At 43.1% G+C, this 15008-nt stretch overlaps 1 protein-coding gene across 1 annotated transcript in view; it reads left to right on the top strand.

The window, feature by feature from the left end:
• Window positions 1–15008, top strand: part of WRAP73 (WD repeat containing, antisense to TP73) — a 51325-nt gene that overhangs the window by 22270 nt on the left and 14047 nt on the right. Inside the window, exon 4 of the mRNA XM_073656502.1 lies at window positions 10382–10454. Within this exon, the coding sequence (XP_073512603.1) occupies window positions 10382–10454 (73 nt within the window). The remainder of the gene's footprint in view (window positions 1–10381; window positions 10455–15008) is intronic.

Below are 15008 nucleotides of genomic sequence, written 5' to 3'. Positions count from 1 at the left end.
ACCCTGCCGTGCGCCCAAACAATGGTTTTCCACCACATGTGGGGTATCCGCATGCTCAGGAGAAATTGCAACACAACTTTTGGGGACCAATTTCTCCAGTTACCTTTGTGAAAATAAAAGAAATTGGGGCTTAAAAATCATTTTTGTGAACAAAAAAAAGGTGATTGATTTATTTATTTTTTTTCCAACGGCTCTACGTTATAAACTTTTGTGAAACACTTCGGGGTTCAAAGTGTTCGCAACACATTTAGATACGTTTTTTAAAGGGTCTAGTTTCCAAACTGGGGTCCCTTGTGGGGGTTTTCACTATTTAGGCACATCTGGGGCTCTAAATGCGACATGGCGTCCACTCTCAATTCCAGCGAGTTTTGTGTTGAAGTCAAATGGCGCTCCTTCCCTTCTGAACCCTGCCGTGCGCCCAAACAATGTTTTTTTTCCCCACATATGGGTTTTCAGCGTACTCGGGAGAAATTGCCCAACAACTTTTGGGGTCCAATTTCACCTGTTACCTTTGTGAAAATAAAAAAAAATTGGGTCTAAAGTTAAATTTTAGTGAAAAAAAAGTTAAATGTTCATTTTTTCCTTTCACATTCAATTAATTGCTGTGAAGCAAGTGAAGGGTTAATAAACTTCTTGAATGTGGCTTTGAACACCTTGAGGGGTGCAGTTTTTAAAATGGTGTCACTTTTGGGTATTTTCTGTCATATAGACTCGTCAAAGTGACTTCAAATGTGATGTGGTCCCTAAACAATGTTTTTGTAAATTTTGTTGGAAAAATGAGAAATCGCTGGTCAACTTTTAACCCTTATAACTTCCTAACAAAAAAAAATGTTGGTTCCAAAATTGTGCTGATGTAAGTAGACATGTGGGAAATTTTATTTATTAGCTATTCTATGTGACATATCTCTCTGATTTAAGGACATAAAAATTAAAATTTTGAAAACGATAAAGTTTTCTAAATTTTCGCCAAATTTCCATTTTTTTCACAAATAAAGGCAAGTCATATCAAATAAATTTTACCACTATCATGAAGTACAATTCTCAGAATCAGTGAGAACTGTTAAAGTGTTCCAGAGTTATTACCTCTATAAAGTGACAGTGGTCAGAGTTGTAAAAATAGCAATAATAGTTATAACAATATTTTTATTACTGGCTTTTATGTATTACAGTATTAATACTGTAATATAAAAGGCAATAATAAATATTACTATTAGTACTAGTGTTGTTGTTAATACGATTATTGCCATTAGTAGTAATAATACATAAAGGCTAATACAAATATTAATATTTATTATTACAAATAGTACTAAATGTAATAAATATCATTACTATTAGTATTGGTAGTAATAATAACAGCAGTAGTACTACTAGCAATAACATTTTTTATTGCCTTTATGTATTTTTATTAAATTATTAATAATGCAGTAAAGCTAATAAAAATATGTATTATAGTATAATACTGTAATACGTAAAAGCTAATAATAATAAATATTGTTGTTATTGCCAGTAGTAGTAGTACTACTGTTGTTGTTGTTACTACTAATAGCAATAATAACAATATTTTTATTATTACTGACTTTTATGTATTATTACAGTAGTATTCTCACCTGCTTTCCTATTTTATACGCATTATACACTGCTCAAAAAAATAAAGGGAACACTCAAATAACACATCCTAGATCTGAATGAATGAAATATTTGTTCTGTACAAAGTTGAATGTGCTGACAACAAAATCACACAAAAATCATCAATGGAAATCAAATTTATTAACCAATGGAGGCCTGGATTTGGAGTCACCCCTAAAATTAAAGTGGAAAAACACACTACAGGCTGATCCAACTTTGATGTAATGTCCTTAAAACAAGTCAAAATGAGTCTCATTATTGTGTGTGGCCTCCACGTGCCTGTATGACCTCCCTACAACGCCTGGGCATGCTCCTGATGAGGTTGCGGATGGTCTCCTGTGGAATCTCCTCCCAGACCTGGACTAAAGCATCCTCCAACTCCTGGACAGTCTGTGGTGCAACGTGACGTTGGTGGATGGAGCGAGACATGATGTCCCAGATGTGCTCAATCGGATTCAGGTCTGGGGAACGGGCGGGCCAGTCCATAGCTTCAATGCCTTCATCTTGCAGAAACTGCTGACACACTCCAGCCACATGAGGTCTGGCATTGTCCTGCATTAGGAGGAACCCAGTGCCAACCGCAACAGCATATGGTCTCACAAGGGGTCTGAGGATCTCATCTTGGTACCTAATGGCAGTCAGGCTACCTCTGGCTAGCACATGGAGGGCTGTGCGGCCCTCCAAAGAAATGCCACCCCGCACCCTTACTGACCCACTGCCAAACCGGTCATGCTTAAGGATGTTGCATGCAGCAGATCGCTCTCCACGGCGTCTCCAGACTGTCACGTCTGTCACATGTGCTCAGTGTGAACCTGCTTTCATCTGTGAAGAGCACAGGGCACTAGTGGCGACTTTGCCAATCCTGGTGTTCTGTGGCAAATGCCAAGCGTCCTGCACGGTGTTGGGCTGTGAGCACAACCCCCATCTTTGGACGTTGGGCCCTCATATCACCCTCATGGAGTCGGTTTCTAACCGTTTGTGCAGACACATGCACAGTTGTGGCCTGCTGGAGGTCATTTTGCAGGGCTCTGGCAGTGCTCCTCCTGTTCCTCCTTGCACAAAGGCGGAGGTAGCGGTCCTGCTGCTGGGATGTTGCCCTCCTACGGCCCCTTCTACGTCTCCTGGTAGCGCCTCCAGCCTCTGCACACTACGCTGACAGACACAGCAAACCTTCTTGCCACAGCTCGCATTGATGTGCCATCCTGGATGAGCTGCACTACCTGAGCAACTTCTGTGGGTTGTAGAGTCCATCTCATGCTACTACGAGTGTGAAAGCACAACCAACATTCAAAAGTGACCAAAACATCAGCTAGAAAGCATTGGTACTGAGATGTGGTCTGTGGTCCCCACCTGCAGAACCACTCCTTTATTGAGGGTGTCTTGATAATTGCCAATAATTTCCACCTATTGTCTATTCCATTTGCACAACAGCATGTGAAATTGATTGTCAGTGTTTCTTCCTAAGTGGACAGTTTGATTTCACAGAAGTTTCATTTACGTGGAGTTATATTCTGTTTAAGTGTTCCCTTTATTTTTTTGAGCAGTGTATCTTTAATTTTCATTTGTCTCTGAGCTAGCAGTTGGAGAATAGCTGCTGTGATGTCTCCCATACGTTCCACACAGACTTGGGGAATTCCTGCTGTCCTGTCTCCATGTAGCATATGCTCAGAAGCAGCATCATGGAGAACATTATACAGCAGTGCTGAGCAGTGCAGCTGTGAATCCAGCTTGAGGATGAAATATAATGCTTACTAAATTGCAAAAGACTCTGTGTGTCACCCTCTGCCTGTCCTCTCACTGTGCTTTCCCCTCTCTATAGACTTCAATAGAAATCTGTAATCTGATCAAATAGAGAGCTAGTAGTCCATTATGTTTTGTTTCTGACTGTTTTAAACTGTTAGTCTAATACAGTGATGGCGAGCCTTTTAGAGGCCGAGTTCTCAAATTGCAACCCAAAACCTACTTATTTATCACAAAGTGCCAACATAGCAATTTAACCTGAATACGAAGGTTTATGTCGCCCCTCCTGGTATAATGCCCCCCGTTCTGGTATAATGTTCTTCTTCAGCACATTTTAAACAAACAAATAAACTATTGTGCTCTTTCCTCTGCCCCCACACCCCGCGGCGTCCTATTTTGTAACCGACGCAGGAGTCAGCAGCTGTCTTTGGCGTGCCGGCACGGCCACCACATGATGGACACACATCCAGGTGAAATTGGCATCGGCATGCCCTCTGGCATGCGTTTCATAGGTTCACTACCACTGGTCTTGGATATCTTCAGGAGGCAGGGGAGAAAGTTTTCAAAAAGTGGAGAAAGAAGCATGTTTCTCTGATAACTTTTATATTAACAAGGAGTCTTGGAAGTGATATGGCCCCCACAGAGCCCTGATCTCATCATCATACAGTCTATGTAGGATTACATGAGGAGACAGAAGGATTTGCACGTGCTTCATACACAGAAGATCAGTGTTTAGTTCTGCAAGATGTTTGGAACAACTTACTTGCACACTGTTTTTGAAGGAACTCTGCAAGTACAAGTGTACTGAGAAGAGCTGAGCCTGTTTTGAAAGGAAAGGACTTTACACCAAATATTGATTGTGTTCAGACTTCACTCTTGTCTATTCACTGTTGCATTGTGTTAATTGATATCTTTCAGTTAACATTTTCATAGATTGTACCTTAAATATCACTGTAACGGCACTAATGGGGAAACGAAATCAAATTTGATAATACGCTGTAAAACTCCTGTAATCTGACACATAGCACCTAATAGATGTCATATTATAAGATAAGAGAAAACTCGTTTTTCTCTGCCAAGTCTTTTACTTGAGTTTTTAGGACTCTTATATTGTAGAACTGTACTTTTTTTTATTGAATACCAAATTAAGGCTGTTTTACTTGTTAATCTTTATTATATTTATTTTTCCTTTATTTTGTACTTTTATTTGTCTTTATGGCAAAGGTTAAGATTCCTTCAGGGCACAAGTGCATCCTAGTCTTAGTCCTGTTGGCATTTCCCATAGTTCTCTCTGATAGGGTTGGGGCCCTATTAATCAAACATAAGCCAGGAAACGATGGTGAATGTCTGTTTTAAATCTCGACATCTGAGCTATGCAGCTGCTGAGGTCACGCAGAGTGGGCGCAGAGAGTGGGCTCTTACTTACACCAGCTCCCCAAAGAGCTGAGAATAGGTCCCTGTGTAAATTCCCAAAAGTGTTCTCGTTCTACATAACCTTTATACATGGAATCTCCAAACTTCCTTGATCAATCCTGTCATTTTTTTTTATTTTTATTTTTGCAATATTACCGTTATTTATGACCGTTCTTTTCTCCTGACCTGTTTGCTTTAGTAAATACAATCCCCTTGATATAACAGTGCCAGAGCATATTTTCTTAAAGCTCTCCATTGTGCCTCCTGAAATATATAGGATGTTACAATTTTAGGGGAGTCCTTGCAAATTCTGATGCTATCCAAGCAGGCCTAATAATGCCACCATGCGCAGAATCACATCCCTCTGCCAAGAGGAATGTCTATGCAGTTGTCAATTTGTTGTCATAAATTTCCAGGAGGAGTAGCAGAGTAAAGGTACAAGAAAAGGAGTCTTAAAATTGGTATTGACTAAAACGCGTCAGGACAAAGATGGGATATCACTAGGAATCCGTGGGATAACACTAGGAATTCCCATCAATGTACACAAATCGGCCCTGTATAAGCACAAAGCAAAAAAACTTGCTGAAAGACTGGACACTGCCAGAATCAGCTGCAATATACCAACTCCAGAAGCATAGTCAAACAAAGAGGAATAGAGGAGCTAAATGGTAGAAAACAGTGAATAATTTTATTATATCAAAAAGTTTAACATAATATCCTAAATAATTGGATCATAGCATAGATGAACAGAGGAGAATGATGTCAGAAACACACAGCACCGATTGGCCCACAAAGCCATACCCACTGCATGGAGATGTAACCAGTGGGATTAGGAAACCTGAGTAAGGTGAACAGAGTAAATGAATACAGGCTATAGGCAATAATAGTATGCATTTATAAGCCGCAGTCTGCGGCAACATTAGAATGTGCCCATAGTCAAATAAAATATCAGAAACCTTACCAAGAATTAAATTGGAAGGGCCAAAGGGTGCTGGAAGACAGAAATCTCTGGTAGAAAAGCCTCAGCGCACGTTTCGCTTGAGGATTGTTGGCTTTCTCAAGAGGCTGGTCTAATCATGCATACAAGGACCTTTAAATACGCCCCCGTTGTGGTCATGTGACACAGCACATGACCACAGGTAAAGTATAGCAGCTAAAAGCTTGAATGTAGCGCTATAAGTGGTGCATGCGCCGTCGTTGCTCGGTCACTGGCACGCGTGCCTGGGCCGTCACGGCGCCCGCGCATGCGCGTTGCACACAGAGCGGGAGGCAGAAGATAGCCGGGCGCTATCTTCAGTCTGGCGGGGCACGGTGAGAGAGCTCGATGAATTTATGTCACGGCTTAATGCCAACTCACGTGGTATCAAATTAACGTATATATACCATACCAAACGTATCGACTTTCTGGATATCACCCTGGAGGTGGATAACGATTCCACCATCCAGACTGATGTGTTTAGAAAGTCTATGTCAGTGAACGCTCTGATCCACGCTGAGTCGGCACATTACTCACCCACGATTCGGGCCGTCCCGGTTGGCCAGTTCCTGAGGATGAGGCGGATCTGCTCTACCAACTCTAAATTTGAAGCCCAGGCCGCTGATTTAACAACACGCTTTAAGCAATGCGGATATAGCAATCGCAGCATCAGTCGTGGCTATGAGAGGGCACCCTGTAATAGCCTGTTATATTCCAGTCAAGCCAAATTGGGGAAGGATGCACAGGGCAAGGTCCGCTACATCTCATCCTTCAACCACGAGTAGGATGCTATGCGGCAGATTCTTGCCCGCCACTGGGCAGTCCTCGGTAAGGAGTCTTCACTACGGGGTCACCTTGGCGATTTTCCATTGATGACAGCCCGCCGTGCAAAAAATCTGGGCGATTTATTGATGTCCAGCCATTACGTTCCCACCATGTCCAATCAGTTTCGGTCCCGTGGACCCACCGTGGAGGGTTTTCCCTGCGGTCGCTGCCTTGCCTGCCCCAATGTCCTGCGAAGTGCGTCCTTCACGTCCTCTGATGGCTTACGCAAATTCAAAATTTCTCATTACATTTCCTGCAGTACGAGCAATGTGATATACTATGCCTCCTGCGGATGTAATTTGATTTATATAGGTTTGACATCAAGGGAGTTACGTGTGAGGGTACGTGAGCACGTGCGGGACATTGGCGCGGCCAGGACAGCGACTGAGCCCAGAGAGCTCAAGACTTTACCACGTCACTTTAAGGCATCACATGATTGTGACCCAAAAACTTAACAAGTACGTGGGTATAGATGTGGTGCACCTTGGCTCCCAGGGAGGTAATATCAAACAGGTCCTGGTCCAAAAGGAGGCCAGATGGATGGTTAACTTTGACACGGTGAGCTCGCAGGGCCTGAATGAGGCTTTGAGCTTTGCCTCGTTTTTGTAATTTGTACGTTCAGTTCTCCTGCTGACTCTGTGTTACATTTCTGTGGCATTGTTATTTTATTTTTTTAACAGCTTTTCTTCCTCTTACAGAATAATTTTTTTTAATACAGTGCCTTGTGAAAGTATTTGGCCCCCTTGAACTTTTCTACCTTTTGCCACATTTCTGGCTTCAAACATAAAGATATAAAATTCCAATTTTTTGTGGAAGAATCAACAAGTGGGACACAATCGTGAAATGGAACGAAATTTATTGGATATTTTAAACTTTTTTAACAAATTCAAAACTGAAAAGTGGGGCGTGCAATATTATTCGGCCCCCTTGAGTTAAAACTTTGTAGCGCCACCTTTTGCTGCGATTACAGCTGTAAGTCACTTGGGGTATGTCTCTATCAGTTTTGCACATCAAGAGGCTGAAATTCTTGCCCATTCTTCCTTGCAAAACAGCTCGAGCTCATTGAGGTTGGATGGAGGGCGTTTGTGAACAGCAGTTTTCCGCTCTTTCCACCGATTCTCGATTGGATTCAGGTCTGGACTTTGACTTGGCCATTCTAACACCTGGATACATTTATTTTTGAACCATTCCATTGTATATTTTGCTTTATGTTTGGGATCATTGTCTTGTTGGAAGATAAATCTCCGTCCCAGTCTCAGGTCTTTTGCAGATTCCAACAGGTTTTCTTCCAGAATGGTCCTGTATTTGGCTCCGTCCATCTTCCCATCAATTTTAACCATCTTCCCTGTCCCTGCTGAAGAAAAGCAGGTCCAAACCATGATGCTGCCACCACCATGTTTGACAGTGGGGATGGTGTTTTGAGGGTGATGAGCTGTGTTGCTTTTACGCCAAACATATCGTTTTGCATTGTGGCCAAAAAGTTTGATTTTTGGTTTCATCTGACCAGAGCACCTTATTCCACATGTTTGGTGTGTCTCCCAGGTGGCTTGTGGCAAACTTCAAACGAGACTTTTTATGGATATCTTTGAGAAATGGTTTTCTTCTTGGCCACTCTTCCATAAACGCCAGATTTGTGCAGTGTACGACTGATTGTTGTCCTATGGACAGGCTCTCCCACCTCAGCTGTAGATCTCTGCAGTTCATCCAGAGTGATCATCGGCCTTTTGGCTGCATCTCTGATCAGTCTTCTCCTTGTTCGACATGACAGTTTAGAGGGACGGCCGGGTCTTGGTAGATTTGCAGTGGTCTGCTACTCCTTCCATCTCAATATGATCGCTTGCACTGTGCTCCTTGAGATGTTTAAAACCTGGGAAATCTTTTTGTATCCAAATCCGGCTTTAAACTTCACCACAACAGTATCTCGGACCTGCCTGGTGTGTTCCTTGGACTTCATGATGCTCTCTGCACTTGAAACAGAACCCTGAGACTATCACAGAGCGGGTGCATTTATACGGAGACTTGTTACAGACAGGTGGATTCTATTTATCATTATCAGTCATTTAGGACAACATTGGATCATTCAGAGATCCTCACTGAACTTCTGGAGTGAGTTTGCTGCACTGAAAGTAAAGGGGCCGAATAATATTGCGCGCCCCACTTTTCAGTTTTTAATTTTTTTAAAAAGTTTAAAATATCCAATAAATTTCGTTCCACTTCACGATTGTGTCCCACTTGTTGATTCTTCCCCCAAAAATTAGAATTTTATATCTTTGTTTGAAGCCAGAAATGTGGCAAAAGGTAGAAAAGTTCAAGGGGGCCAAATACTTTCACAATGCACTGTATATATCTTCTTATGAATATCTTTCCATTTAGCATACACTATTGAGGAATTGATGTACCCTCTTAAATGGACCTCTATTTGGAATTCTATCTACTTTCATTATTCTACTATGATACCTTGGGATGAATTTCCTTATACACACCCAGAAAATCAATATCTACCATTGTGATGTGGACTACATATCAGACTTGTATGGTTGTCATTCTCTGTTTTGTTTTTAATATATGTAATATGTACAGATCTAGATTAATGCTGGCTGTGAAGACATATATTTTTTTATGAGCATTCTACTTATTTCTTTTCTGGCCACTACCTCTGCTCCTGGTGCTGTGCGCATGCGTTCTGGCGGTCTCCCTCGCTTGCCGCGCGCCCGTCTATCTTCTGCCTCCCGCTCTGTGTGCATCACGCATGCGCGGGCAGCGTGACGTCCCGGGCGCGCGTGCCAGTGACCGAGCACCGACGGCGCATGCGCCACTTATAGCGCTACATTCATACTTTTAGCTGCTATACTTTACCTGTGGTCATGTGACACATGACCACATCGGGGGCGTATTTAAAGGTCCTTGTATGCATGATTAGACCAACCTCTTGAGAAAGCCAACAATCCTCAGGCAAAACATGCGTTGAGGCTTTTCTACCACAGATCTGTCTTCCAGCACCCTTTGGCCCTTCCAATTTAATTCCTGATAAGGTTCCTGATATTTTATTTGACTATGGGCACATTCTAATGTTGCCGCAGACTGCTGCTTATAAATGCATACTATTATTGCCCATAGCCTGTATTCATTTACTCTGTTCACCTTACTCAGGTTTCCTAATCCCACTGGTTACATCTCCATGCAGTGGGTATGGTTTTGTGAGCCAATCGGTGCTGTGTGTTTCTGACATCATTCTCCTCTGTTCATCTATGCTATGATCCAATTATTTATGATATGATGTTAAACTTTTTGATATAATAAAATTATTCACTGTTTTCTACCATTTAGCTCCTCTATTCCTCTTTGTTTGAATTCCCATCAATGTCTGATCTGCCAAAAAGTGACTGGTGTGATGCCGCTAAAGTTTCATTCTACTAATCAGTGGGGGTCTCAGTGGTTTGACCCCAAAAAGCTAATTTTGTGTATCTCTTTAATAGTCCAGCTGTAATGAGACTAGCCAATCCTTCAATCATATTCCCTTCCCTATGTCCCCTAATACTAATATATGATTTTTTGGGTTACTAAGTGGTAGGGGGTAGTTGTATGCAGTATGACTGCAGAATCAGACTACACATGGTTTATTTGTAGTCTGTTACCATGGAAACAAAGAGGTTTGCATAGGACCTGAAAACACAATAGATTTTTAGTCATTGTGCCTTATGTATAACTTTTCCAAATATGCCCCCAGCCCCAGGTCTTCTGCACATGCCGCTCGTGATGTATCTGATTGAATATTTATATGGTTTTCTTTTCTTTTCACAGCTACGAATAACTCTGTGGTCACTTAGTGCAAAGTCTGTGTCATACATAAAGTATCCGAAAGCGTGTCAGAAAGGTAAGTCCTCTGTAAGAGAGGTCCTCTGGTTCTGTGATTTACCTGTGCACCATCTGCATCTGCCAGGGAGAGATCCGATACCCTGTAATGAAACGTACACAGCCTGACGGGTCCAGGACAGGTATTTTGGAATGTGAACACAAAGTGGAATTTTCACTGCCAGCAAGCAGAGATATTAAAAAACGGTCTGAAACTGAAGCACAAAAAAATATTAAGCAGTTTGTTTTTTTATGCCAGTTCTGCCAACTTTTTGAGTGGGTGGAAGTTTGGCCAGGAAGGGACATGACCGAGCAGCCCGACAAATTCATCATAATTTACACTACAAGGGTGGTATAGCTGCTATGCTACAATTACGGAAAGATTTTGCGACCTTTCAAAAAATAAGCCGAAAACATCTAGATAATAACCACACCCACATTGTGAAGAAAACCTAAAAAAGTAGTGTAAAAACCGCACAAAAACTATTTGGTGCAAAAAAGTGTTAGAAAAGATGAATCACAGGCTTTAAAAAAGTAAATAAAATATATATATCTCTATCTCTCTATCTATATACCTATACACACGTGGTCAAAATCGTTGGTACCCCTCGTTTAATGAAAGAAAAACCCACAATGGTCACAGAAATAACTTGAATCTGACAAAAGTAATAATAAATTAAAAATGTATGAAAATGAACAAATGGAAGTCAGACATTGCTTTTCAACCCTTTCAGCCTTTAATTAAATAGACGGGAGCCTAACAAATTGTATTATAATAAACAACACCTGGAAGGAAGCAAAGGTCATCACAATTCCTTATAGTATTTTGATATGCACATCAATATACATAAAAAAAGATTGTTTTTGAGGTTCATACCCTTGGGAACCTTAGTATCAAGCTTTAAGATCCAATAAACTTCACTTAACAGATGTAACTTTGCCATCCTCCTCTTTTTGGGAATCCCACCTTCTCTATTCCATAAAAGGTCTGAATTGTGATCATTGCCGAATGATGCCGCACCTGAGTATGTGCTGTTTCGGTTGGCAATATGCTCAGCGATGCATTTTTTTTAAAGTTTTTGGGTTGGGCACCCTTTAAACCGCTTTTGGCAAACATCACATTCTATACAATGTATCGCATGGTGATGAGAGTCACAGTTGATAAATGATTTTTTTTTTGGTATGATTAACACCAAGTGAAATGGAAAATTGATACTTTCTATTGACAGCATACCTGCAAAGTGCAAACATCTGAAGAAACCCATAGCTCAGTGATGGTGAACCTTTTAGAGACTGAGTGCCCAACCAGCAACCCAAAACTCACTTATTTATCGAAAAGTGCCAACACGGAAATATAACTTGGGGCTGAAACAGACATCACAGGAGACTTGCAAAATACTCTCCTCACACACTGCCCTCTGCAAAATACTCACACATACAGCCCCTGTGCAAAATACACGCACGCACTGCCCCCTGTGCAAAATACGCGCACGCACTGCCCCCTGTGCAAAATATGCGCACGCACTGCCCCCTGTGCAAAATATGCGCACGCACTGCCCCCTGTGCAAAATACGCGCACGCACTGCCCCCTGTGCAAAATACGCGCACGCACTGCCCCCTGTGCAAAATACGCGCACGCACTGCCCCCTGTGCAAAATACGCGCACGCACTGCCCCCTGTGCAAAATACGCGCACGCACTGCCCCCTGTGCAAAATACGCGCACGCACTGCCCCCTGTGCAAAATACGCGCACGCACTGTGCGCAGACATTTTTTAATATGGTGACTCCGGCAACAAGCCTTGGTCACCTTCCCCCGGCTTATGTAACGTCCAGCATCTCTGGCATGTGGCTATGGAGGGCACGCTGCTTTATTGCCATCACTTAAATAGACTTGGCCGTGCACAGTGCACTGTGTGACTGTGTCTACTAGTAATGACGCGGCCGGGTTGGCACTGCACCTTTAATTTTGCTTGTGCGTCGCCCTGGCTGTGCCATTAGTAGCAGACACAGCCGCACAGCGCACTGTGCTCGGCCATCTCTGTTTATGTGACAGCAATCATGCAGTGCCGTTGGCCCTGCAAAGCTGCTGGGGAGAAGCCCGGGCCCTGACTGCGAGTGGACCCCCCCCCCCCTTTGTCCAGGGCCCTGGCACTTGCCTGGGTGGTGACACTGGCCTTGAACACACACACACTGCTCCTCTGCACAATATACACACACACTCGCTGTTTCTCTGGAGAAAAAATAAAAAAAATAATTATCTAATGTGTGTGTGTGTGTGTGTGTGTATGTATGTACACTGTGTTCCAAATTATTATGCAAATAATATTTTAATATTTTTATTATTTTTAATGCCCTGTCTCATGCTGCACATAACACATCTGCATCTCTGGCTGCTATGGGCATAAAAGGGGACAAACTTATGGTGTGGCACCCATGCTCCCCTGACCTCAACCCCATTGAGAACCTCTGGAGCATCATCAAAAGGAGTGTCTATGATGGTGGGAGGCTGTTCACATCTAAGCAACAGCTCTGGGAGGGTATTCTGTCCTCATGCAAAACAATTGAAGCAGAAACCATCCAAAACCTGACAAATTCAATGGACGAGAGAGTTCAGAAGCTCCTTTCGAACAAGCGGTCCTATGTGCAAATGTAACATCACCTAGAATAAAGTTTTGAGTTGAAAACTGTTTGATTTCAGTTTGTAATAACCTGCTAATGCTTATAATTTCAAAAATGACCATTTTTTTGTTCTTTATTAAAATGAAAAGGTTGAAAACTCTGCTGTGCATAATAATTTGGAACATGCATTTTGAGTGCAGTTTCAGTTTTTTATTTTTTTAAAAATATACTGTTATCATAGGCAGTTTGTACAAAAACCTTTCAATTATACTCTAATAGTTATTTGACTGGAAAATTACAATGACTGCAATTCATATAGGTAATTTGGGAAAATCTGAGAAAATATTATTTGCATAATAATTTGGAACACAGTGTATGTATATATACATATACACATACACACACGCTGCCCCTCTGAATAAAGCAGCCCCCCATCCCCACCTCTAGCCAAACTCCTGCTGGAGATCTTACCAATTCCCCACGCACAGCGCGTTGTCTCTGCTCCTCTGCGGCCCCGGCACAGGCAGCAGTGTGATGGGGTCAGTAGCTGGATGATATCATCACACTGCTGCACGTCAGACCCTGGGCTGACAGGCGCTCTCTCTGCCCCAGTCCCAGCGCAGCACTGTTCATATGTATTTGCGTCTATAAGACGCAAATGCATGTGAACATGGGGGTGACGAGCGGGCGGTGGGCATGCGTGTGCCATAGGTTCGCCACCGCTGCCCTTGACTCTAGGGATGTCATGCTCAAACACACAGAGGGCCAAAATTAAAAACTTGGACAAAGTCATGGGCCAACCAGTATACGGAATAATAGGTCCCACATAGTCCTCCGTACAGAATAATGGTCCCCACATAGTCCTCCGTCCAGAATAGTGGGCCCCACGCAGTCCTCCGTCCAGAATAGTGGGCCCCACGCAGTCCTCCGTCCAGAATAGTGGGCCCCACGCAGTCCTCCGTCCAGAATAGTGGGCCCCACGCAGTCCTCCGTCCAGAATAGTGGGCCCCGCGCAGTCCTCCGTCCAGAATAGCGGGCCCCGCGCCGTCCTCCGTCCAGAATAGCGGGCCCCGCGCCGTCCTCCGTCCAGAATAGCGGGCCCCGCGCAGTCCTCCGTCCAGAATAGCGGGCCCCGCGCAGTCCTCCGTCCAGAATAGCGGGCCCCGCGCAGTCCTCCGTCCAGAATAGTGGGCCCCGCGCAGTCCTCCGTCCAGAATAGTGGGCCCCGCGCAGTCCTCCGTCCAGAATAGTGGGCCCCGCGCAGTCCTCCGTCCAGAATAGTGGGCCCCGCGCAGTCCTCCGTCCAGAATAGTGGGCCCCGCGCAGTCCTCCGTCCAGAATAGTGGGCCCCACATAGGGGTGGCGGTTCTGGTGTCATATACCATATAAAACCCCCCTGTGGGCCAGAGTTTGACACGTATGCTGTATAGGATAAGTAGGAAGAGTCACCAGTGTGGGTTTGAAAAAGACTGTGGGAAAGGATATTACCTACAGATCATCCTCTTCTAGCCACGTATCTACATCCATTCTGTATAACCTTACTTAACATGACATCTTAATTAATAATAGGTAGGTACTGGGAAATCATAGTATGTTTTATGCTGTTAAACTACAAACTGTAAGGCTACATTCCCACCATGAATTTTTGGTGAGTTTTTGATGCATAATTTCTGCACCTATTACTTAAATTAGGTTACTTGTGTTATTTCATTGCGGTTTTTTTCCATGTATTTTTTGACACGTGCGTTTTTTTACCTGCAGAATTTCTGCACCTAATGCAAGTCTATGGGGATAATCCGCATATAAAACTCAGCGTATCCGCAAAGATTGATAAGCTGCAGATTTGAAACCTGCACCACAGATCAATATACGCAGCATAAAAAAGAAGCACAGCGGGCAGGAGATCTCTATAAATCCCATCCACTTTGCTAGAACTGTAAGACGCTGCTGTTTTGA

The sequence above is a fragment of the Phyllobates terribilis genome, unplaced genomic scaffold (assembly GCF_046119375.1).
Source record: "Phyllobates terribilis strain yellow unplaced genomic scaffold, ASM4611937v1 Scaffold_12__6_contigs__length_324123572, whole genome shotgun sequence".
Lineage (NCBI taxonomy): Eukaryota > Metazoa > Chordata > Amphibia > Anura > Dendrobatidae > Phyllobates > Phyllobates terribilis.
Note: the sequence above shows the minus strand (reverse complement) of the source record. Positions and strands in the feature narration are given on the sequence as shown.